Below are 22,547 nucleotides of genomic sequence, written 5' to 3' on the forward strand. Positions count from 1 at the left end.
TCGTAGCCATACAGGTGTTTTGTTCACCTGTTTGTTTCCGTGCTTGATTCAATGCCACCTTCATGGTCAATTTTCTTTGTGAATATTCGTTAATGATTGCAATAGCATGTGAAGTAAAATATTGTAATGCAATACAAAAACGAAAAGTATATATGATGACAATTTAATGAAAATATAAATGAATGTTAAAGCGATAAGAAAATAAAAACAATTGTAAACAGAATTAATCTTTTAACATTGAATGCAATTAAAAAGAATGTCAAATTTGATTAAGCGATTTGGACTAGATATTGATTTTTTTGAATGTTTATTAAACATTGGACATCAGTAGTGTAAAACGTGCACCCAAAAATATGCTATTGAAAGTTGAAGAAATTTTAATTACAATTCTTAATTTATTAAAAAATTATGATCTGTGTTGCAAATATAACTTATAAACAATTTGTTAGATCATAGAGATCTAACAACTGAAAAAGTATGTAGCATACTTTTGAGTGCAAGTGTTATACATACATTTTCCTAAAGTTAAGGTTCCTTAAACGAAAAATTCTGTTTAAAGAATATAAAAATGTATCAGAAATATGTTTTTATTTATAATCAAATAAAGGATTACGAAAAGTCAATATTTTCCTTCTACTCAGCAAGTTTAGATAGCTATTGATGTATTTATTTAAATGTAATTGTTTAAATATTTGTATTTATTGTCTTAGACGATAATGATAATTGTTTGTTGAAAAGTTTTTAAAGCTTAAAGATAAGTTAGCTACATAGACTTAGAGCACTAGTTTAGAGAGCAGGAGAGCAGTGGATGAGGAGATATCTTTGAGTTTGGCTTTCCCCCCACCTATCAGCTATAATTATTATTATAATTATTGTGGCTATTCAGTTCGTCCATGGAGATATGTATGGGTTGGGTAAATTCGATGTTATCAGGTGAAAGTTCTGCAAATAGAAACGATTAAGGAATCGATATTTTACTGTAGTGTAACGATTTACCTACCAATCGGTTCTCTTTCAGCGTCCATAAGATTACTCACAATGCTATTGAGAAAATCTTGTGTAATGGTCTCGGTTATATTGACGGGTTCGTAGTAAAGGAAACTGCGTTTTTTTCTCGTCCGCGTATCTCGGCGACTTCGCAACAAAGCCAGACTTATATGCGACTGTTGCAGTGGTAAATTATCCTCACCGAATTCCAAACATTTGCCATAAACACAATATCTGCGATGAATTTGCGAGCAACGCGTACCGAGAGGAAAGTGTCCATTCTTTCCGTTGACCAAATAATATCGATACTTGATAAACTCAGCCTGACAGCCGACACGACAACTACGATCGGGTTCGTCTATGCTGGCCGAGATTTGTGTTCCATGGCCAGAAAGCCCACGCACTTTCATCTTGTAGCGGGCACAGGTTTGTTCAGCAAATTCGGAGGCAGTTTGCAAAGTTTCACATGGTTTACTTTTATGCGAACACAGTTGAAAACTTTGAGCTCCTGTATACCGCGAACTGACCACTTGAATACCCTTCGACTCGGTCATACAATTGGAATGGCAACCAGATTTGATCAGCCATTCCGTATCATGCTTTTGCCGTTCCAATGAAACCAATGAGGCTGGTGCCGGCATGGGAGGTGGTGGAGATGCGGGCGGAGATGTTCTCTCTATGTGATTGTTATATTTGTCATAAGATGACTTTCTGGTGTAACTATCAGGAAAGGTCACTTCTGTAAAACACACAAAAGAAAAGTATTAGTAACTTAGGTTCTCAATTGCACTTATGTAGTTTTCGTCCTTGACCAGTTCGCTTATCTTTTTGACTAGATTAGATTTACCATTCTCATTTCGATTCCTGGGCGTTATACCAGTTTGCCTGTCCGCATATCTTTTATAGGTGGACTGCTGTTTGGACTCCTCTTTGCGGGGAAAGCGATCCTCACAGAATGCATTATCCATTTTAAAGAAATTCGATGTCGAATTGTCACATGAAAAGATCTCACAACGTCCAGCAATGCAATAGCCAATATCATTTTGTGTATGATATTTGGTACGGCATGTTGTCCCATCGGGAAAAATCCAGCGACGTGATTTTGTATTATTATTTTTCGTTAGACAAAACACCTTACACGATTCCTCGACAGTTGAGACCAACTGTTGACCCTCGCCAGTTAATTCACTGTCGGATTTTCTAGCCTTCTGGCAAACCTGTGAGGCATAGGTTTTGATTGTTTGCACTGGAACATGATAGCAATTCTTGGCTATGCAACTCTCAAAGCGTCGGTCCCGACCCATGCAACGATGATGATAGTTGAGACAGCTTCGGCTAAATGTACGCAAACCCGTGCTACCCTCACGCAAACGCTGCGAAGGTCCATAGAGACAGCCAGATTCACAGGCACCCGGTTCACTCCATGAACTCCAAGACGAGAGGCCAGGCACATCGTTACGCATATGCAAAAGTTGACTCATACTTGTGCTAGATTCCATAAAACTGGCCTTATCATGACTCGGCGAGTTCTTGCCACCACTTACAGCCGCCGAGGATGCCGCACTCAGTTGACTGAGCGAATTAAAGCCACTTGAATGTTGGGGATTCCGTCGAAATACACAAAAACCACCACGACACCACTGCAATGGAAATGACGTGAAAATTAACTCCTATCCAATTGCTTTCTTCTTTCAAAAAACTTACCATATTATCTCCACATTCGGTGCCCTCCAAGGCTGGATGGGATGTTTTTGTAAAACGTTCGATTTGACAATGCAAATCGAGACATATTTGTGATCGACTCTGCTGAGTGGCTCTTTCCGAGCCCTTGCCATACTTCAACATGCATTGCTGATTGGCATCGAAGATTTCACCAGGCAACTTGCCACCAGCTGTGTGATCCAAAAGACCCTTTAAATTGCCTCTTTGAAATAAACAATCTGCTTGGGGTAATCTGCAAATATTTGTAAACCAAATCAATTCGAATTGTGATTCTAAATATCCCTGAAAAACTTACGTTAAGAATTGCTCTAAATAATCCCTGGAACACTTTGACCAAGTGACTTTACCGCGTCCCAAAGTCGGTGACATTATATGCATAGTAGAATCACATTGGTTCTCTTGGCTATCATGACGTAGACCCAGACTGAAAGAGGAAAAGAGAAGAGGTTTTTCAGAAAACTGATCTGTCTCTCTCTATTTAAGCTCACACTCACTTATGTCCAATTTCATGAGCCACCACAAAAACACTATCAAAATTCTTGCCCTCATTCACCGTACATGACGAGGTCGCTGTACACATTCCCGAAACGGGAGCTAAGCCCACAACTTGACTCATTTCTTGACCATTCTTGCCTATTGTCAGAAGATCCAAACCGGTCAAGAGCAAAGCATGATCATAATGCAATATCTCGTTATTTGATTCTGGATTAAATTTCTCTTGCCATTTGCAGAAATTATTCAAATATGTGTCCACATCCCGTGAGAGTTCTAAATCGGGTGGATTCGAGTATTTCCAAACGACCAAACGTTTTAGTACGAAATTAATTCGTCTGCCCAATGTGGCATGATGATAGAGTAATTGCACTCCATTCAGTATAGTCAATACATACTGTATGAGCTTACTCTCCGCATCTTTGTTGCCGAAATTCCTTTCCATATGCCTATACAGATGGCTGTCCGTAAATATAGCCGTCTCGATATTGAGATCCTCCGGCACAGGCCAACGTCGCGGTGGTGGCCCTATGTAACGACGACGACGACGCCGATGTTGAGCTCCATGATGATGCCGCGGCTGAAATCTCAACCGTAGACCTTGAACTTTCGTTTGCATATGAGATCGTCGACGACTTAACCTCGGTTCATTGAATTCCTCTAGATCAGGCTCAAATTGCACGGGAATATCTGAAGGTGTTACATTATTGTTGTTGTTATTTGGCAGAGATCGTGCTTGGTAGATCACATGAAGGCCAGCACCAAATCGATTGGGCAGAGGATGGATCACAAAATCACTGGCATTTTGCTGGAAGACGCCATGCTGCAAGAGCCCCAAGAAAAAAATTAATAAAGAGTTTATTAATTTCAATCAGGCTCATGGAATACAAAGCTAACATTGATTTTAAATGTTAAATTTATTGTATCCAGTTCTACAAATCATTCCTACCGAATGAGGCTGTTTGTTATACCCAATCTGGTCCCAAAGATAACGGAAGAGGGTCCTATGACCACTTCGCCCTCACTCGGCGATTCCAGGCATTCGACATTAACTATCTTAGTCTCCCTCGAAACCGTTTGACATTTAGTTTTGCAAGTCATGCATCGACCTAACTACGATCGCCAGATCAAAAACCTACGAAGCAACCATTAATCAATTATCACAACAACGTGTCAAAGATTAGAGACGCAACGCACTCGCAAATGTCTGGTTGCTTTCTTTGAGTGTCTGGCGTTTGATGTTGAGAATTGATTTGTTATAGTTTACAATTTTTGACAATAGATAAAATGAAATGTTATTTAATGATTATATTTTAAATTGTTATTTGAATAAGTCTAATACGTCAGATATTGCTATTAAGACTAATAAGATCTTATTGTATGAATAAAGCTTTGAATATATAAAACTTTGAATTCATAACGCAAGTGAAAGATCATACCAAAAAAAAGTTTCAAACATTTTCCCTAAGAATTGCCTACGGACCAATTCTTAAAAACTTTGCCTAGGAATGTTTCTTTGATTTGATAAAAACTTTCTTTATAATCCATATGATTATGGATGCTTGCTTTAAAAGTCTTCACCCACTTCATCCAGAAAATTATCAACTTACCACACTGCCCGCTTCACACAAATTGACAGCCGACGATGGACCACGATAGAAACACTTTTCCAGCTGCTTTAACAATTCTGGTGAATGCTCCACAAATTCTGTGCCATTTGGCGTACTTCTAATAAAGATGAAGGCATCGTCAATTAGCTGCGGTGACTGTTGAAGCTGCAGCTTGGCCTCCACATCGTCATCAGCCCCGCTTTGTTTTCCCTTCGACATTTCATCGACGTTGTCGGCTCCTCCAATGTGATGGTGATCATCATTAGCATCATTTACATCCACATTGGTTGCTGTCGAATGCATTTTGAATGAATTACAGAAAGAAAAACAACAACAAAAACTATTCGCATAATGACCGCAACTGGAGCAGCACGAGAACTGCTATTGCCGGTGGCCTGCAGCTGCGTGTAATGGTGGAATGGTTTATATGGATATTGAATTATTTACCTTGCACTGAAATACTGCGTGAATGCCTTCGTTTTGGCCTCTGTTGCTGTTGCTGTTGCTGCTCCTCCTCCGCCTTCCTGGTCTTCTTTTCATGCTGTGCCCAGTGCACCAATTTGAATTCGGGCGCTGCAAGGTAAACACAAAATAGGCAGAAAGAAGAGGAATGCAATTCACTTTTGGATCAATATAAACAACTGCGCAGATTTCCACGACCACGACCACGACCACCACGTCAGCTCCCCTTTGCCCAAAGGCATTACACAAGGTAATAGTTCAAGTTTAACATTCGATAGTTTTACTTAATGATATGTTTCAGTCCCACAAAACCCGTGCCCCAACTGACTGACTGACTCGCTGACTGGCTGACTGGCTGACTTCCCTTCCGCCTAGTCGTTCGTACGTATGTATGTATGTCAATATTTATCTTTCCAATCGACTTAACTTAGAATGTAGTTGGCATACCTTCTTCCTTTGCTGATCTTAGGCCAAAGATCAAAGCTCTCTCATGGTCCATTAAAAGGTCTGGCAGCTTGTTCTCGTCCAGCTGGCAAAGAAAATAAATGCAAAGAAGATAGAAAGTCATCAAGATGTTTAATATGCAAAGCGGAAAGTGTAACAAAAGGCAACAAACCGTGAAAAAGTCTACCAAATAAAAGGGTTTTCTTTTCGGAGTTTTTTAGGAAAAACACTTTCACTTAGGCACAAAGAAAAACCTCAATTAGTGTTGCTCAGAGACAGCTGCTCGAAAGATTAGCTCCAAAAACAAAAACAGCAACAACAACAACAATGAAAAAAACAAAATCCAAAAACTGGTCTAATGGGTCACTAGAGCAAAACCGAAATCGATCGAACAGATATAAAAACAAGGCACTATATCTAGCTTTTGGCAGTGCGTGCGCTCCGATTATTTAATTTAATTTGTTGTAACCAATTTTCTGTGTGTATTTTTTTTTCTTTTTTTTTTTTTTTTTTTTTTTTTTTGCTATTGCTGCTTTTGTTTGCGGTAATCAACGATGCATAAAGAGCAGCGTTTCGTCTGCTCCGCCCAGGCCTGTCTCTCTCCAATTGAGACGAAGGTGTTACAAATTGTTGTTATTATTAACTATAGGCAACAAAAATCATTGTAACAGGGTTATGTGTGGAAAAGGGGCGGGTAGGCAGACAGCTAGGTGCAACGGGGGCGGCAGGGGCACTAATTGTGGCATCTACGGAAATAGCAAAGAAGAAAACAAGAAAATCTTTGAAATTAAAAGAGAGAGCGAGCCAAGAATTCTTGTACCACTTTTATCATTTCATTAATTAAGCTCTTCGAGATCATTTAGAAAAGAAAAACTCCAGCTTAACTTTCCAACGTTTCTCCAGGATTCAATTGGGTGAAGTTCCGGCCAAAGTTTCATGTTTTGCTTTTGTGGTCCATTAAGTTGGCCATTAAACTGCACAGCAATTTGTTCATTTGTTCATTTTTAAAATGTATTTGTCATCTAAATGCCTTTTAAATCTATAAAGGGTCAATGATCTTGCAGCTTAATGCTGGAACATTAAAAATAGACTTATATTTGCAAAGGCTCATTAAAGATTTGCTTTAAATTCGTGTACTTATGACACAATTTCATACAAAAGTGAGTGAATTTTTTTTATTTTATTTGTCTTTGACCTTAAAATACTTCAACAACAGTTTCGTACGTTGATATTTTCATACCTAAAATTGGTTTGGCATTAAGTCAATGACCAAATAGAATAATAATAACGAAAAATGCAAAATGACAAGATAAGAACAAACCAAAAGATAGTCATGACATTATATTTTTGAGTTCTTGGACAATATTCCAAATGATTTAATATAGTTTTTTGATCGTCAATACATGATACAGTACGTAGATGATGATAAGATTCAACAATCATAATTCTGGGATTAGTTGAAAATGGCTGATTATTTCGGATACCTGCCTAAGTTACGTGCTGATACAGCATACATATATTGAGCAGATTATCATTGCTTTCTTGTAATATAGTAAAACATTTCGGTAAGGTACTGCCCTCATATTTCGAATTTAAGATCAGGATCTTTAAACTCTTTGGATAAACACTTTATAAAGTCAATGACATTTTTTGTCTTACTAACTTACTTACGTAGTGATTTGGTCTAGCAGTGAACTGTACTTGAATGATGATCTGCCTCTAAATGATATCTAGCCTCTAAATTTGTCCGTTCCCGAGGTTTGTGACAAAATGTAAAAAAAATATAATCGTGACCCTATTTTTTTATGTTTCTTTTTCGCATATTGATAAAATTGAAATTTTTCCATTCGATCACAATATGATTATTTAACAGACCTATCTAATTTAAGATTTATAATATAACCATTTAATCAAATGGATTTTTTTTTAGATATGTTAAGAAAATTAAACTAACTGTATTTGTTTAGTTTTTGAAAAATATTTACACAGTCGGTGTAATAACTGCATACTGCAGATTATAAGCGAAATAGGATGAAACCATCGAATTCTGCCATGTCTTGCAATCCGTTCATAGACACATGCATGTCTTACTGAAGATTGGAGTTTTATCTACCATTAAAATCCCATATGATTACTAAACAAGCTGTGTTAAGGTTAGGTTCGAGAATAATTTTGAAGAAAGATTATCCTTTACGTGTTTGTCTAGAAGTAAATCAAAACTGAGCTTTAACCAATTTGAGGTCAATAAATCGTACTAATTTATAAGATCATTTATCTGAGAGGGAGCACCCTTGGGCCAACTGCAGTGGCAAGATTTGCCTTTCATTTCCGTTTCATGTAGTTAAAATTCCCAATCATTTACACTATCTTTACATTACCTACCTAATGACTAGAAAGGTTTGGCTAATTTTACTTTAAAGAGGGTTTTTGATAACGTTAGCAATCTTAGTGTCGTTGACTAGACCTAAGAATTTTGGCATTCATGAGAAGATTATTAATAATGATGGTAAAGATTAAAAAGTAGAAAGACTAAGAAAGAATACTTACAGGAAGATGCAGAGACTTACTCCTAAGAGAAGCTGATATATGAAACCCTAAGTTTATGTTTTTGATTTGATTTAGTTTTTAATTAAATTCTTTTGAATGAAATTTAAAATTTAAATTTACAAAACAAAATTTATCAAATTAAGTAGAAATCACAAAACTCTTAGACCGAGATCCTTATCATTGACTTAATTTTAAAAATGTTCGTCTTTATTTCAAATTGTAATAATTTTCAAATAGATTTCATTCACTCTGTTTTACCTTAATTTTTGCGCAATTGTTGACTTCATTCTTTTCCCAAAAAATAGAAAAACAGTTTGAAACTTTTTTTTCGTTTTTGTGTTGCCAACAATTGTCCAATGAAATGGACACTAATTGACTGCAAGGGCAACAGAAAATAACAACAAAACTGACAAAAAAAAAACACACACACATTTGCACAAAAGATCAAGTGCCGGAAAAGCCCAACAACAGCAATAAAAATCAAATAGAGAGCTATACCGAAAGAAAGAGAGAGATGGAGAGATGGAGAATAAAGAGTGGAAAATGCCTGGTTGAAGTGAACTGCATCTCTGAGCGAGTTAAACGCTTCCCCCGCCCGATTATGTGATGAAATTTTGCGTGACCCATGGACAACAAACGAAATGGGCAAAAAAAAAAAAAGAAATAAACAACATTAAAATGAAAGAGACAACTAAATAAAAGAGCAAAACAAACGAAAATTATATCACAAATGAGTGAACTAGCCAAATGCCAAAAAGGAGAGATAGAAGCAAAAAGAGTCAAGTCAAGTCCGTAACGCAACCAAGCGAAAGGTCTCCCCTCCCCTTGCCCTAAAGCTTCTCACATAGCGTGAAAGAAGTCTCAAGAACAACAACTTGGGTCAATAACTTTTTAACCCAACAAAATGAGAAGCCAACACTTTTTGGCCAAATGAAATTGCTAACCAATTACATATGTACGAGAAAATACACATATACATACATATGTACATATATAGATACAATCCCAAGATTGTACCCAATTTGGTTATGATTTATAGTCAGACACCGTAAAGGTATGAGTTACACTTCTACATTTTAATTTATAACAAGAGTTATAAATTATAGAGTTAATGCAAAGTTAATTTCAAAATACATTTATTTTTACTAAAGTTCTTTAAGTTGCTGCAACTTCTGCTCAATTGGAATAGTTATTTCATTAACGTTTTATTAAAAGTATTCTCTACTTTGTTTCCATCTCAAACCTTAGCAGTTATAAGCTAGTTTTAGCCCACTGTACAGAGTGACTTTATAATACTTATTTCCTTTGTTATAATTTTTCTTTAAATACCAAGCAAAAAAAAAAAGTAACTTTCTTCGGATGACCTCCTGCCATTATATTATGAATCTTTCTACATTTATTATACCCTTGCAAAAAGGGTATATGAATATTGGTCAATCGCCGACCAAGTGAAAAGACAAGTTCAAATAGCCATGTCCCTTGGTCCGTCCGTCTGTTTGGATCGATGAGAACTCATAGAGCTCCCGTAGGAACGAACGAAAGGGCAAGGGTATACAAACTTCGGCGCGGTCAAAGCTAGCCCCGACTCTCTGGTTCAATCTCACTTTTTTCAGATATTAAGCAAGTCTCTCGCCGACCTTAGGAACTTATCTTAAAGCATTTTAAAAACTTTTAAATTGTTTCATTTTCACTTTGAAATTTTAAAAAGTCTTGAAGAAATTATAGAACAGTTGAGATGTATATACAGCTAAAGATTAACAAATTAACCTAAGACATTATTTAACCTTTTTAATAATTAACCTCATTTACAATCACGCAACAAATAGTCATTCCTTAAAAATAAACTCAAAGACTCAAAAATTTCAAAACTCAAATTTCAATGCATTCTGAAGATAGAACATAAATTTCTTTAACAAAACTGTCATCAACTACATATATTATTGGATCATCATTTATTTATTTCACTTGTTCATGAAATAATCTGAAATAAAAAGTAAATTGTGCAACATTTTGTCGTTCGATGTAAGTCTGCTGACACAAAATAGTTTTAGTTTCCTATTCCCGCTAAATCTCATGTGTGATGCCATTCCTCAGACAGTTCCCAGTTCCAGACAGCTGCAAAACTTTTGCAGAGACCATGAGACGCTTCGACCCATAAATTCTTCTCCGTTTTCCCCCGAAGGAAACCAAAACTGAGTCAGGCGAGTGAGAGAGAGTATGAACGTGTTGTAATTTGACAACGTGTCGTATGATGTTGAGGTTTCCAATTACAAACACACTGTTTCGCTTGTGATACCCTTTCTGAAAAGTTTGGCGTTTGCTCAATTTGGATAGACTCTACCAAATGAGTAGTGAAGTCAACATTCTCCATTCGAAAACAATGAATTAACTTTAACTTTTAACCATTTTTCTAGAGTCATTTGTTAATATTAATAGAATTATATCAAAATAAGAACTAGAAAATTAGAAAGCAAACAAAGCAAGGGCATAGAAACTTCGTGGTGTCTTGTCTTCCAGTGATATTCTTGTAGGTTATCAAAGCCTAATTGAGCGGAGGTCATTAAACGGCTAAGGTTTTCAATTGCAGCCCAAGAGAAATTGGCACAAAATGCTAATATTATTTATGTTTCTCTTTATTGTATTTATTTTACTTTTCTTTTATGGGCTTATCTGAGTAAAATGAAGTTGAGTCATGAAAATGTCAAAACAAAAAGAAAAGAACAAGAAAACTAATTTTTCTGCTAACACAACACTTTTAACACTGTGTGGCATGATTAATTCTCAACTCTGAGTGGGTTAATAACAAACGTATGCCAATTAATTGTCAAGCATATGTACATACATAAATCAAGATCAAGATTTTGTCATTCGATTTGGTTTGGTTTGATTTGACTTACCTCAATGCCATGCCACAGTAAACTTCTCTGGCGACGCAATTTAATGTGAATGGAGTCATCGTTGCTTGATGGGATCGGGGCAAAGACGCTGGCAACGGCAGAGATGAAGGTAGCCAAGGTAATTAGAGTTGAGATTTGATAAAGTTGATTAGGCCCACCAATTGCCCTCATAACGATGCGACAACGATGCAATTTTTGTTGCTTATCTTTCGTCTTTCGTTTTTACAATGTTGTAATGCCGTTTTGTGTTTTTTTTATACTTTTTAGTAATTATTGCTAGAGCTTAGTTTAGCTTCAACACTTGCGTTAATTTCGGTTGTTGTCTTTTTGTGTAATTTTAGCAAAATGCAAGCCATTAAGAGTTTTTCTTTCTTACTTTATATTTTTATTAAATATTATTATTTTGATATTATATATTACTTTCGATGTATTCTTCCTTTGCCTATAAAATGTTAATTATTATATTGATTTAGGAAATTACGAAAAATGGGTTATTATTCAAAGAATTTGTATTGTTTCATCATAGAAGAAAGAGAGGACTATTTTTATTTTTTAATTATGCTTTTCATCTTATTTATTATCTGTGAAAATGTATTAACATGATAGATTTGTGTTAATGATTGAGAGAAAGGAATTCTCCAATTATAGTTTTTTTTACAGAAAGAATCTAAGTCCTTATGACGTATTTTGGGGTTGAGGTGTTGCGTTAAGTTTGTCCTTTAATAGTTCATTTCACTTCACTCCTTAATCTACTTTTAATCTTTACTTTTGCCACACATGACCCTTTTGTTAGGGCAAAATGTTATCTTAGCCAAGACTCATCTTAATGAGTTGCTTATGATCCCTATTTAATCAGATTCATTCTTTATTTTGAGTCATATTAAAAATTACCATTCTAAAGAGAATCATCATTTCTGTGAAGAGAATCTTCAAAATTCAGCATGAGTAGTTAAACATTTTTGAAACTTTTGTAAAACTTAAGACAAAACACTTTTCCCTTCTGCACTTTTAAACTCTATTGAACATCACTAGTTAACAACTATTTTAGTTTAATGTCATATCTTGTCGATTTTGCTTGTAAAAACAGATAAACACAAAACTATTCTTTTGCTTAATATCTTTGAATTATTTATATTTTTTTTGTTTTTTAATATATACTAATGTTAAATATACTCAATGGTTATGAATTAACTTCTTCTTGGTTTTCTGTCATCTTTATTTATATCAAATTTATTTAAATATTTGGAAAGGGACCAAATGGCCCAAAATTTTATTAATGAAACATTGAACAATTCAATTTATTTATATTAAATTGATATTTAATGGTTTCAAAATTAAAATATTTCAAAATTTTGCCATAATTATGTAACTCTTCAAATTCTAAAAGTTCATTTACATATAATGGCACTTTAAATCCAAATTCTTATTTATTCAGTTCCCTTCCTATTTTCGATTTTTAATGAATTAATTGGAATAGAATTTGAAAAAAAATAAAAAAATTTTGTGCGTGCTTAATTCGTTTTCGCAATGGCAACATTTCAGTCCATATATAAACTCTGAAGGATTGGAATTTCATTTGCCAATAAAGGGGTTTTTATACGAAACTGTTTGTCTTTCGAAAATGATTTTTAACGATTATTTTAATCCATTAAATATTTATAACATTTCTCATTTCATGTTGTTTTATGATTGTTCACAATTTATATGAATTATTTGACAAATATCCTTTGATATTTAATAAACTTTTTCTTTTTTTGTGACTTTCTAGGCAACAGATCTAATTTTGAAGACCGCATAACTATCTATGATCTATTTCCAAACTGATGATATGATATAACAATCATTGCGATTTAATAAAAAGAAACCTTCGATAAGATCTACATTATATACAACCTAATTTCATAATTACAAATCGTTGGAAATTTTCGTATGAGAGAAAAAAGAGAGTGTGGGAGGATTTGTGGTTGGGGGGGTGGTGGTTATGGTGGGTGTAGAGTAAAAAGTGAATGCCTGAATTTCAAATGGAGTTAGGTTTCTGTTATTGCCTCTTCTTTCTTGGTTAATTGTAACTGTTTTATGCACTAATTAATTGCCTTAACGTTGCGTTAAGTTTTGACTCCAGTTTTGCGGTTTTTAGTTGTTGTTGTTGTTCGTTTGTTTGTTGTACATTTAGTTAAGTTTGTTGCTTAAGTTCTTCCTTGTCTTCAGACACACACACACACCAACACAAATTGGGGAGAGAGAAAGAGATAGAGAAGGGAGTTAATCTAGCGATTTGTCCATATAAAGTTCACTTGGGTCAATCGAAAAATCCATTTTTATAATAATGCTCTGCTTTTGTTTTTTAAAAACGCACAAACACACACACACACACAATTTATAAGCATTTAGATTTTATTTAGTTGAACAATTAAGCGCCACACAAATCATTAGCTCTCAAGCATAACGAACATTTTTATTTCAGACCATAGAGTACTCCACATTAATGTGAGGTCAGATACATTTTTCAATAAATATAATCTGCGAATTCGCTTTGGTTCGGTTTTTTTATTTTCGATTTTTCATATTTTTTGATAGCCGCATAAAATCCGTAAACACTCGGCCGATTTTATTTTTCGGTCTTCTTTGGAAGAACCTTTCGCGTTGACTCGACTTTGGCGAATGAAATGAAAACTCATCATTGCGGAAAACTTTATGAACACGATCGGCTCCAAGGCACGAAGTTAGATGCATAGATGGGGGCTTCGGCTTTAATATGCTAATGAGATCTAAGTATGGGGGGCCGGAAGAATCCGAAAACAAAAAACTACCAAAAAGAAGAACACCGTTAAGAAGATATACATAGACACACGAAATGTGTATGGAAAAAACAACATAAATTAGCAACCAAAAAATATGCAAAAAACGCGGCAATTGTTTTATGGTCAAGTGCCTGAAAATGATGGGGCAGACAGGGCTAAAAACTTGACACTGACCAGTTGATCAACATCATCTGATCTCAGCATTCAGAAGAATGAAAGAATTATGCTGCATATCCGTTGAAAGAACAAAAACAAATCTTGAAGGGAAATTGTAAATCAAGAAATGCAAATTCAACAATTGCCAATTGTCAATTCAATTGAATTGAAATGAAATGTAAATGAAGAAAATAAAGAAGGCAATTTGCCAACATCAATCACAATTAAGATATGTTTCTTATGTCAATCTAACAAGATACGTTTCTATATGATCATCAAAATAAAAATAAAATGGCACAAGGTGATACATAAATACATTTTTTTAAATTTGGCATATTAAATTCCACAGTGAAGAAATAAATCATTCTAGGTCAACAATGTGTTGCCTTTTAAGTTAAATTTGATTTTATTATTGATCAAAGAAATAAAAAAAAAAAACCAATTAATCATTTTGCAAAAGTATTTGAATTGAATCTCTGTCGGCGCCATTTGCCTCTAAAATTCGGACCTCTGTTAATAACAGCCTCTTACTATGTTAGACGAAATGTTAAAATAGGGGTTTTAAATGCTGGGAGCACCTAAGCACCTAAAACTATGCTAATAATTTTTGGACTTTAAGTTGGACTTCAATTGTTTTTCTTGATATAACAACGACCGAGACAGACCCACGCCTTTGTCTACATTAGTTTTCCAGGTTATAGTTCAATAATCTTGGTCACAATTTGTACATTTCATTTAATATTTTACAAAATATATTTTTAAATAATTATTTCGTGCATTCCAGCAGTCAGCTGTTTGAGATTGAGCGGGATAGCAATCGCGATAACCGTGAATTATCGATTAATCTTTAATTATCGATTCGCGCTTCGACGACATGTCGATACAGAAAACGAATTTTCAGGGCGAATTTGGCCCTGTGGTTTTTATTGCATTTAGAAGAAAAGACAGCTTCCCGGGCAAATTCAAAAATTTTTCGATGTTCGACTCCATTGTTCGAGTTCGATGTGGTTCGATTTCACGATATCGATAGATTACTATCGATAGCTATCACTCCACATCGATGTTTTTTCCCAACTCTACGGCCATCTCTAGCTCATTTTTCATTTTAATTTCAAACCTAACGGCGGCAGCAGCTTGGCTTCGCAGAAGAAAAAAAATTAATAAATTTTAAAATTGTATAACTTTACATTCGACTAATAATATATTTTCGTATATTATCACATACGCTGTGCAATTAAATTCAAGCAAATGCCGAATAGAAGCTACATTTTCGATTAAATAGCGCCCGCTTTTAAATCAAAATCGACGCTTCGAAAAAAAGTGAAAAAATTTATTTCATATATTTTAAATTGTTCCATTGAAGTTTTAAAATTTTTCAATCAAAGAAAATGGTGGGCACGACATTGAAAATGCTTATGGATGAGGTAAGTGATAAAAATTTTTCAAGAAAGGGTCAAAGGGACGCCATCATGGCGTCGGGACGAAGGTGCAAAAGGAGGGGTGAAAAAGTGCCGTTTGTTATTGTGTTCAGAATTTTTTTTCTTCGCGCTTAATTGTCATAGCTGTAAATCAAGTACCGCTTACCATGTGCTTCTATTCCGTTTTCATCCTCCCACTCTGTCCTCCATAGGGATTTGCGATGATTGCGGTAAATGCAAGATGGCTGCAATGGAATCTTAGTTTTTTTTTTTTCTCACATTGTGGTTTTTTTTTATAGAATGCCGCAGAGAATATTCATCCTGTTCAGGTGAAAACTATGACAGTGCCTTCACAAAATGAGGCAACCACAAAACGTGCAGCTTTAGGTGATCTACAGAATCGTGGACTTAATCGTGGCTTGACATCAAAGACCACCACCACGAAGGATGCGGCACTAAAAGAGTAAGTTCCCGCTATTCCGCTCTCCCATTTTTTCTAATTTCTCTTTGGGGTAATTTTCATTTCTAACTGTTAACGATTTGACGTTCCTTTCTTTTGAAGATTGAAAGATGTAAAATTGACAAATGCTGTGCGCAATGCTAAGCCCCGCGTGGATACCCACTGGAAAAAACAGCCCCTGACCAGCCTTGCTCCAAATGCAACAAATGCTGCTGCAGCCGCTCCAATTGCTGGCCCCTTGTTGAGGGCCAATTCTTTGCGTAATGTTGGAGTTGCTACCAGATCACAAATTACCATTGCCAGCTCGAAGGGTAAGTTAAAGAGAGAGAGAGAAACTCTTGCCTCCTTCCATTTTTTAAATTACATCTTTTTTTCAAGTGCTTTAAATATTTATTTATTATTTTAGGGAAAATATTAGATTACACTATCTCATTATCTATAATTGGAAATATTTTTTTTTGTAATTTACAGTCAAGGCGGAGTCTAACTCTTCCTCCTCGTCCCAATCGAGTGGATCTAATGAGCAGTTGACTGGTGTTACCTCCACTACGACGACCACATTGCGTCGAGAGGATAGCCATTTGTCATTGAAATCCTTAAGCAAATTGCGCGCAGCATTGGGTAAACCTGCCATGGGTGTGGCAGCTATTAAGAAGGAGTCGACTACAGCAGCATTGGCTAAAAAGGAGGTTGTTAAAAAAGAAGTGGCTAAGAAGGAAACAACTTCCGCTGCTGCCTCAGCATTGACACTTAACCGTTTGCCAAAGACGCAGCTATCCTCAGCTCAGGCCACAGTCAGCAGCAGCAGCAGCTCCACCGCTCTATCCTTGTCCAGCAAGCGTTTGGCCAACGTTGAGGACATTGATGCTAATGACAAAGAGAACTTGGTACTGGTCTCTGAATACGTCAATGATATCTATGATTATCTGTATCAGTTGGAGGATGAGCAACCAATACATCCAGACCATTTGGATGGCCAGCTGGAGGTATCGCAGAGAATGCGTTCAGTACTGATTGATTGGATAAATGAGGTGCATTTGCAATTCCACATGGCCGCAGAGACTTTCCAACTGGCTGTGGCCATTATTGACCGCTATTTGCAAGTGGTTAAGAATACCAAGCGCAGCTATTTGCAATTGGTGGGCGTGACCGCCCTCTTTATAGCCACCAAATACGAGGAGCTATTCCCACCGACCATTGCTGATTTTGTATATATCACCGATGATACCTATACTGCCAGACAAATTCGCGTAATGGAGCTGCAAATCCTAAAGGCAATCGATTGCAATTTATCGCGTCCTTTGCCCATACATTTCCTGAGACGTTACTCGAAGGCCGCTGGGGCAGAAGATGAACATCATGCCATGTCGAAATATTTCGTGGAATTGTCCATGGTCGATTACGAATTGGCTAGCTATAAGCCCTCTGAGGTAGGTTGATCACAAGCAACTCACTTTTCAAACATTTGGTTTAACTTGAACATTTCGTTGTAGATTGCCGCTGGATCTTTGTTCTTGTCTCTCAACTTGTTGAATGGCAATTATCATTCCAGAGTGGGGCTAAATGACAAACACTGGACCCCCACATTGGTCCATTATTCACGCTACACGGCCGCATATTTGCGGCCAATTGCTCGACTGATTGCCAAAATGGCACGTTCTGCTCCGCAGGCCAAACTCCGTTCCATTTATCAGAAATATCAAGAGAACAAGTTTCAGAAAATAGCCCAGAGACCCGAATTGAGTGGTCCTCTGATGGACTCTATAGTAGCTCAAAAAAAGTAGATAGCTCCGCACTGTCAACGCAACAATGTCTGTCACTCCTTTTAAGTTTAGTTTATTCATTTTGTTTATCTTATGTTCGTTCGTTATCGTGTTATAATTTTTCTGTCGCGTGTTCAATTTTTCTTTCTAACTTGCCAAATCTTTGTATTCATTTTGTTTTATTTTGTATGCCTTGTCTGCAAAAACAAGAGTACAAGGCACTATCTAAATATAAATATATATATATATTTTGCAAAAAATAATTCGACTCCAGCAACTTTGGGTAAAAGTCGCCAATCGGAGTCATCTTCTCTTGCTCTGTATCCTTTTTGATTTTATGCTACGAATGGCGGACGACACGGACCCCCTGAGAAACAACGAGCTTATTTTGCTGGCTGAACATATCGGCGTTGTCTCTCGAAATTGAAACAAATAATTTTACAAAATGCATATATATATATATTATAATCCTTCTCCCCCTAAGATCCCCTTCTCATCTATAAATAATTTATAAATTCAACAAATTTTGATGTCTTAAACAATTAAATTATACATAGTTTGTGCAAAAAATACAAAGACAAAAGATAACTATTTGTAATCTATATAGAAAGTAATTAAATTAATTATAAAATGACTTATATCAACATCAAGACAAAATTCAATTTTCTTAGCGAAAGGAAAACCTTTGTAAAGAGAGAGAAAAAAAGAATAAATAAATGTACTTTCTTAAATCACATTGAAATTATTTGGCAGCGAATTAATCGCCCTTGAAATGTTGTTAATCAGATAAAAGTGTTATATTTGATTGCCAATAAAAATAAAATAAATGTGTGCAGCTCTAAATATGTATATTTCAGATCGGTACGACACATTTACCTTTTGGAGAAATATTGCTTGTTTTTCGGTCCAAATTTGTTGTTTTCAAATACCATTTGACCTTTGTTTGTTTTGAAAGTTAAGTAAAGTTATCGTATGTCTTCCTTCAAAAGTATAAGCTCTAAAGCAAATGCTTCAAGAAGATTTATTTTTCCTTTTTGCTTCGTTTGGAGTTTTCCATGGCAACAAATCAAATGAAATTTAAACAACTTTTTGTAAAATTTTGTGGCGCTTTTTAAAGATTTTCAACATAATGAGATCTATATGAATTGCTAATGAAATTTTACCCATTCCAGTGCAATGAAGAGATCAAAAAAGAAACGTTAAATTAAAAGTGTTATTGCCAACAATTCAAATATACCAAGGTTTTATACCCAATTGTTTAGTCATCAACATAAACTAAATGTAATGAATGCATGTAGACACGAAGAATAATGTGATGAAGTGAACATGATGCATTTACTTTGGGCCAAAACATAATTCAACGAAGACTTAAGAAATAAATACAAAAATCATATTCAATTGATTTGTTAAGTGACCAGTTATATTGAACGTCCAGAATCGGCGGCTGGCTTGAGATCAAATCAAATTAAAATTTATTCAAAAAATAAAAAATAAATACATTTTACTGTGCAGACTTGTTATGGCTCTTGAAGGTTTTATTGGAAAATACGAGACATGGAAAATTTTATGATGAAACTTTAAATTTTCCAATCATTTTTCATATAGCAAAGCAAATTAAATCAAATTTTGACAAGATTATTAAAACATACTTAAAAAAAACAACATATTTATTTTGTTATAGTTTTGTTTCAATTTCAAACCCACTTTATCTCGACCAACTTGTAGAATATTTTCCTTGAGTCAATCATCGTAGAAGAAACGAAAAAAAAAAAGGTATATTTATTTACCATCCTAAAGACGGCAAACAAAACCTATTTGATATCAAATACAAAAGGAACCCCAAAAAAACAAACAAGTTTTATCCATTTGGAAAATGAAGTCTGTATTTTGAAAATCTTCAAGGAATTACCAAGTACCGATATATAAAATAAGTATAAGTTAAGTGCTTTGTTAATTGTTTCGGTCTGCTCACAATTTTTTTTCTGTCTTTGACCTCGATCCAAATTAAACGCAAGTATCACTTAGTTGACCATCAAAACATTTAAATAAAATGCATTTTTCCAAAAATTTAAAATTTTGCTAAAATTCAAATATTAAGAATAAGACTTGAAGCTCCAACCTAGTGTAGAAACAACATTTGCGTTTATGTATTCATTATTTATCTGCTTTAAAATTAACAAAATGTTTGTGGTTTTTTTTTTTTAAGAAGGTACAAAACCTTAACTATAACTGTGATATTTAAAAAATTAATCTTTATTATAAATGTAAGAGCTGTTAAACGTATTTATTGAAAAGTCACACCAATTAAAATAAACTAATTTGATTCAGCTTAAGTTAAGAAAAATAATTAAGTGGAAAGTGGGGCATCCCATTAAAATGATATAAATATTTAATAAGTTTGTCATGTTAAATTAGTTTAATGTTAATTCTACTAATTAAATTTAAACCATTATTTAGACAAATCTCTTATCCATTTTCGAGAGAAACGTCAAAGACCTAAATGAAATCTTTATTCTTTTCTCTTCTCTCCTTTTTTTAGATCTGTGGGAATCTCAGAAAATAATTTTGTTGCCTTATCACCGTCTCCCTGTCCCTTTTTCTCCAAGGATAACCAAAAGAAGGGATCGCAGGTCAGTTCTTTGTATTTTGTTGTTGTTTGTTGCTTTCCTCCCTTATGGGTATATTTCTTGTATCTCGTTTGGTAATTTGCCCCACGTGTCTGTGTATACACACACACACATGAATGCCTGTGCTGCTATGACAGTGTATGTGTGTTTGTATTGCGCGGGTCTCTGCTTTGGCCTTTGTCTGCTGGTGCTTCAGTTGTTGCTGTTGCTTCTGCTGTGGCCTTCTGATTTTTCTGTGCGCCTGGTCGAAATTTAAGTTTGACGGTTTTATGACTCTCATTAATTTTGGACACTTTTACGAGCAAACAAAACAAAATGCCATAAAAAGAAAGCCACGCAGAAAAACAGTGAGACAGAGAGGGAGAGAAAGCGAAAGAGAGGAAACACTATACCCAGATACACAGTTAATGAAGAGGAGCAGAGGGAGGAAGTTGTTATAGCCCGGAAAATCACAGTCAAAGGCAATGGTTTTCCTTTTCTTGTTTCTTCTCTTTTTTTAAGGGGGGAATCCCTTGCTCCCATTTCTGGCTTGCTGTTACGCAAATATGCAGACCATTGAACTGTGACTGACTGTCACTGGTTCTGCTTTTTGGTTATCCTGTCTAGACGTCAGCCAAAAAAGGGCCCATTATGTAGCCCACCAGGTAGCTGCACGATACCTCTTCAGGCTCCGAGGGGTGTAGCTACTTAGGGTCGATTCGGGTTGGGTCGAGTCCATCAGCTGCCCATCCGCAAAATCAGCTGTGAGCCGAGTCAAAAGAAAAGAAAAGAAAAGGACAAAATCTGGATTTGTGATGTTTGTTTTAAGAACAGAGAACCAGAACTGGCCAAGACGGTTCAAAATGATGCGTACATAAACTGATTTCTCACTCAGACGTAACATATTTGTATATTTAGGACGACCACCGACAAGAAAAGAAATGAGAAATTCTAAACTGTCCTTGGTGATTTTAGCCAAATGTTAAAATCTAGATTTCTGGCAATCAGCAAACGAAAGAGACGGGAGAAATATCCTTTATCTATTTTTTGTAATTTAAGTTTCGTCGAAGTATCAAAAAATCATCTAGAAAAATTTCAATTTCACATGTCGGAGTGAAATATTTATATTACATACATTTTTCTTAATTTTTCTTATTTAAGTTGAGGCAAGGAATCCAAAAATTATCTACAGAAATTTAAATTTCTCAATCAGGCAGTTTAATTATTATTCAAACAAGGGAAATAATTTAAGTCCATTTAGAACGAATAGAAAATTGAACAAAATTAGTTCTTAGTGCTGAGGTATCCTGGTTCGTCCCCCACCTATGGCTATTGTATACACTGATCCTCAAAACGGTTCGAAAATTCAATATGTTCATTCAAAATTTGTATAATTTGGGTTAATCGTTTCTGTATTCAGAAATGTAAAGATTATTCAGGGTTTTCTACGAAATTTACAATTTCTTTTTATATAAATGTAAATTCTATTGATTTTTTTGGTAATTTCATAATGCATTATTATATATTTTCATGCTCCGGACTGTGTGTAAAATATACCAGAATTCCATCCTTAGACGTAAATCGAATTTGTATGGACTAAACTTTAGTCGCTAAACAGAAACAACCTTTTGAACTTTAACTTTATCAGATTGTAAATTCAAGTCAAGAAATCGACAAAATATGTATGTCATATCAAAAGTATCTATCGCTAAACAAATGTTATTCCTTGATTCTTTCATTCCTAAATATATCGCACAACTATATCTCTGCAGTCAATATTTATGTAACTCATATAATTTATCCCAAATTAATTATAATACTATTATTTAGAAATAATGATTTAAATTTGAGAACGTTTGATTTGGCATTTTCTGATTAAACATGAATGACACGCCCTTCAAAACACAAGATAATAATAAAATTAATATCCCAATAGGGAAACATTTCAATCTTAAAAATCAAAGAAGCTAACATCGGCTATGCCGAAGTTTGTATACCCTTGCAGTCCGTGGTAATAATAATTTTACATGTTCAAAATTTGTTTCCTGCAACTCAATTCATCAATATACAAACAAAACAATTTCACTCTCATATTATCACATACATATGTAAATTTCATAGCATACTCGATTTTTTATGAAAGTGTTTCTTCTAGAGCTATATTATATAGTGGTCCGATCCT

General features: G+C 34.9%; 2 protein-coding genes across 4 annotated transcripts; one reads left to right on the plus strand and one right to left on the minus strand.

Annotated features, from left to right (window-relative positions):
- Positions 1-645: 645 nt before the first annotated feature.
- On the minus strand, positions 646-13,803 carry stl (stall). 3 transcript variants are annotated; one of them, XM_068289420.1, is made up of 11 exons: positions 13,628-13,803; positions 11,162-11,603; positions 5,721-5,802; positions 5,259-5,384; positions 4,812-5,101; positions 3,204-4,024; positions 3,005-3,133; positions 2,692-2,941; positions 1,835-2,627; positions 1,001-1,726; positions 646-942 (listed from the first exon to the last, which is right to left on the minus strand). In XM_068289420.1, exons 2-11 carry the CDS (start codon positions 11,330-11,332, stop codon positions 848-850), a joined length of 3,483 nt encoding a protein of 1,160 aa, XP_068145521.1. In that variant the 5' UTR covers positions 11,333-11,603; positions 13,628-13,803; the 3' UTR covers positions 646-847. The 3 variants fall into 3 exon arrangements, with proteins under 3 accessions (XP_068145521.1, XP_068145520.1, XP_068145522.1); XM_068289419.1 differs by having other exon boundaries at positions 13,613-13,803; XM_068289421.1 differs by lacking the exon at positions 13,628-13,803 and having other exon boundaries at positions 997-1,726.
- A 1,417-nt stretch (positions 13,804-15,220) lies between these two features.
- CycB (Cyclin B) lies at positions 15,221-18,490 on the plus strand. The gene is made up of 5 exons (XM_068289200.1): positions 15,221-15,542; positions 15,836-15,999; positions 16,099-16,307; positions 16,468-17,426; positions 17,490-18,490. Exons 1-5 carry the CDS (start codon positions 15,507-15,509, stop codon positions 17,778-17,780), a joined length of 1,659 nt encoding a protein of 552 aa, XP_068145301.1. The 5' UTR covers positions 15,221-15,506; the 3' UTR covers positions 17,781-18,490.
- Positions 18,491-22,547: the final 4,057 nt, after the last annotated feature.

This window comes from Drosophila tropicalis, unplaced genomic scaffold (assembly GCF_018151085.1).
Source record: "Drosophila tropicalis isolate 14030-0801.00 unplaced genomic scaffold, ASM1815108v1 contig_593, whole genome shotgun sequence".
Taxonomy (NCBI): domain Eukaryota; kingdom Metazoa; phylum Arthropoda; class Insecta; order Diptera; family Drosophilidae; genus Drosophila; species Drosophila tropicalis.

Excerpts from the sequence above, each read along its gene's own strand:
- CycB (XM_068289200.1), top strand. The coding sequence starts at position 15,507 with ATGGTGGGCACGACATTGAAAATGCTTATGGATGAG. Across the intron at positions 15,543-15,835 it reads TGAAAATGCTTATGGATGAG|AATGCCGCAGAGAATATTCA; the intron begins GTAAGTGATAAA and ends TTTTTTTTATAG. Across the intron at positions 17,427-17,489 it reads CTAGCTATAAGCCCTCTGAG|ATTGCCGCTGGATCTTTGTT; the intron begins GTAGGTTGATCA and ends ATTTCGTTGTAG.
- stl (XM_068289420.1), bottom strand. The coding sequence starts at position 11,332 with ATGAGGGCAATTGGTGGGCCTAATCAACTTTATCAAATCTCAACTCTA. Across the intron at positions 5,803-11,161 it reads TACTGTGGCATGGCATTGAG|CTGGACGAGAACAAGCTGCC; the intron begins GTAAGTCAAATC and ends TTTCTTTGCCAG. Across the intron at positions 4,025-4,811 it reads TGTGTGAAGCGGGCAGTGTG|CATGGCGTCTTCCAGCAAAA; the intron begins GTAAGTTGATAA and ends GGGCTCTTGCAG.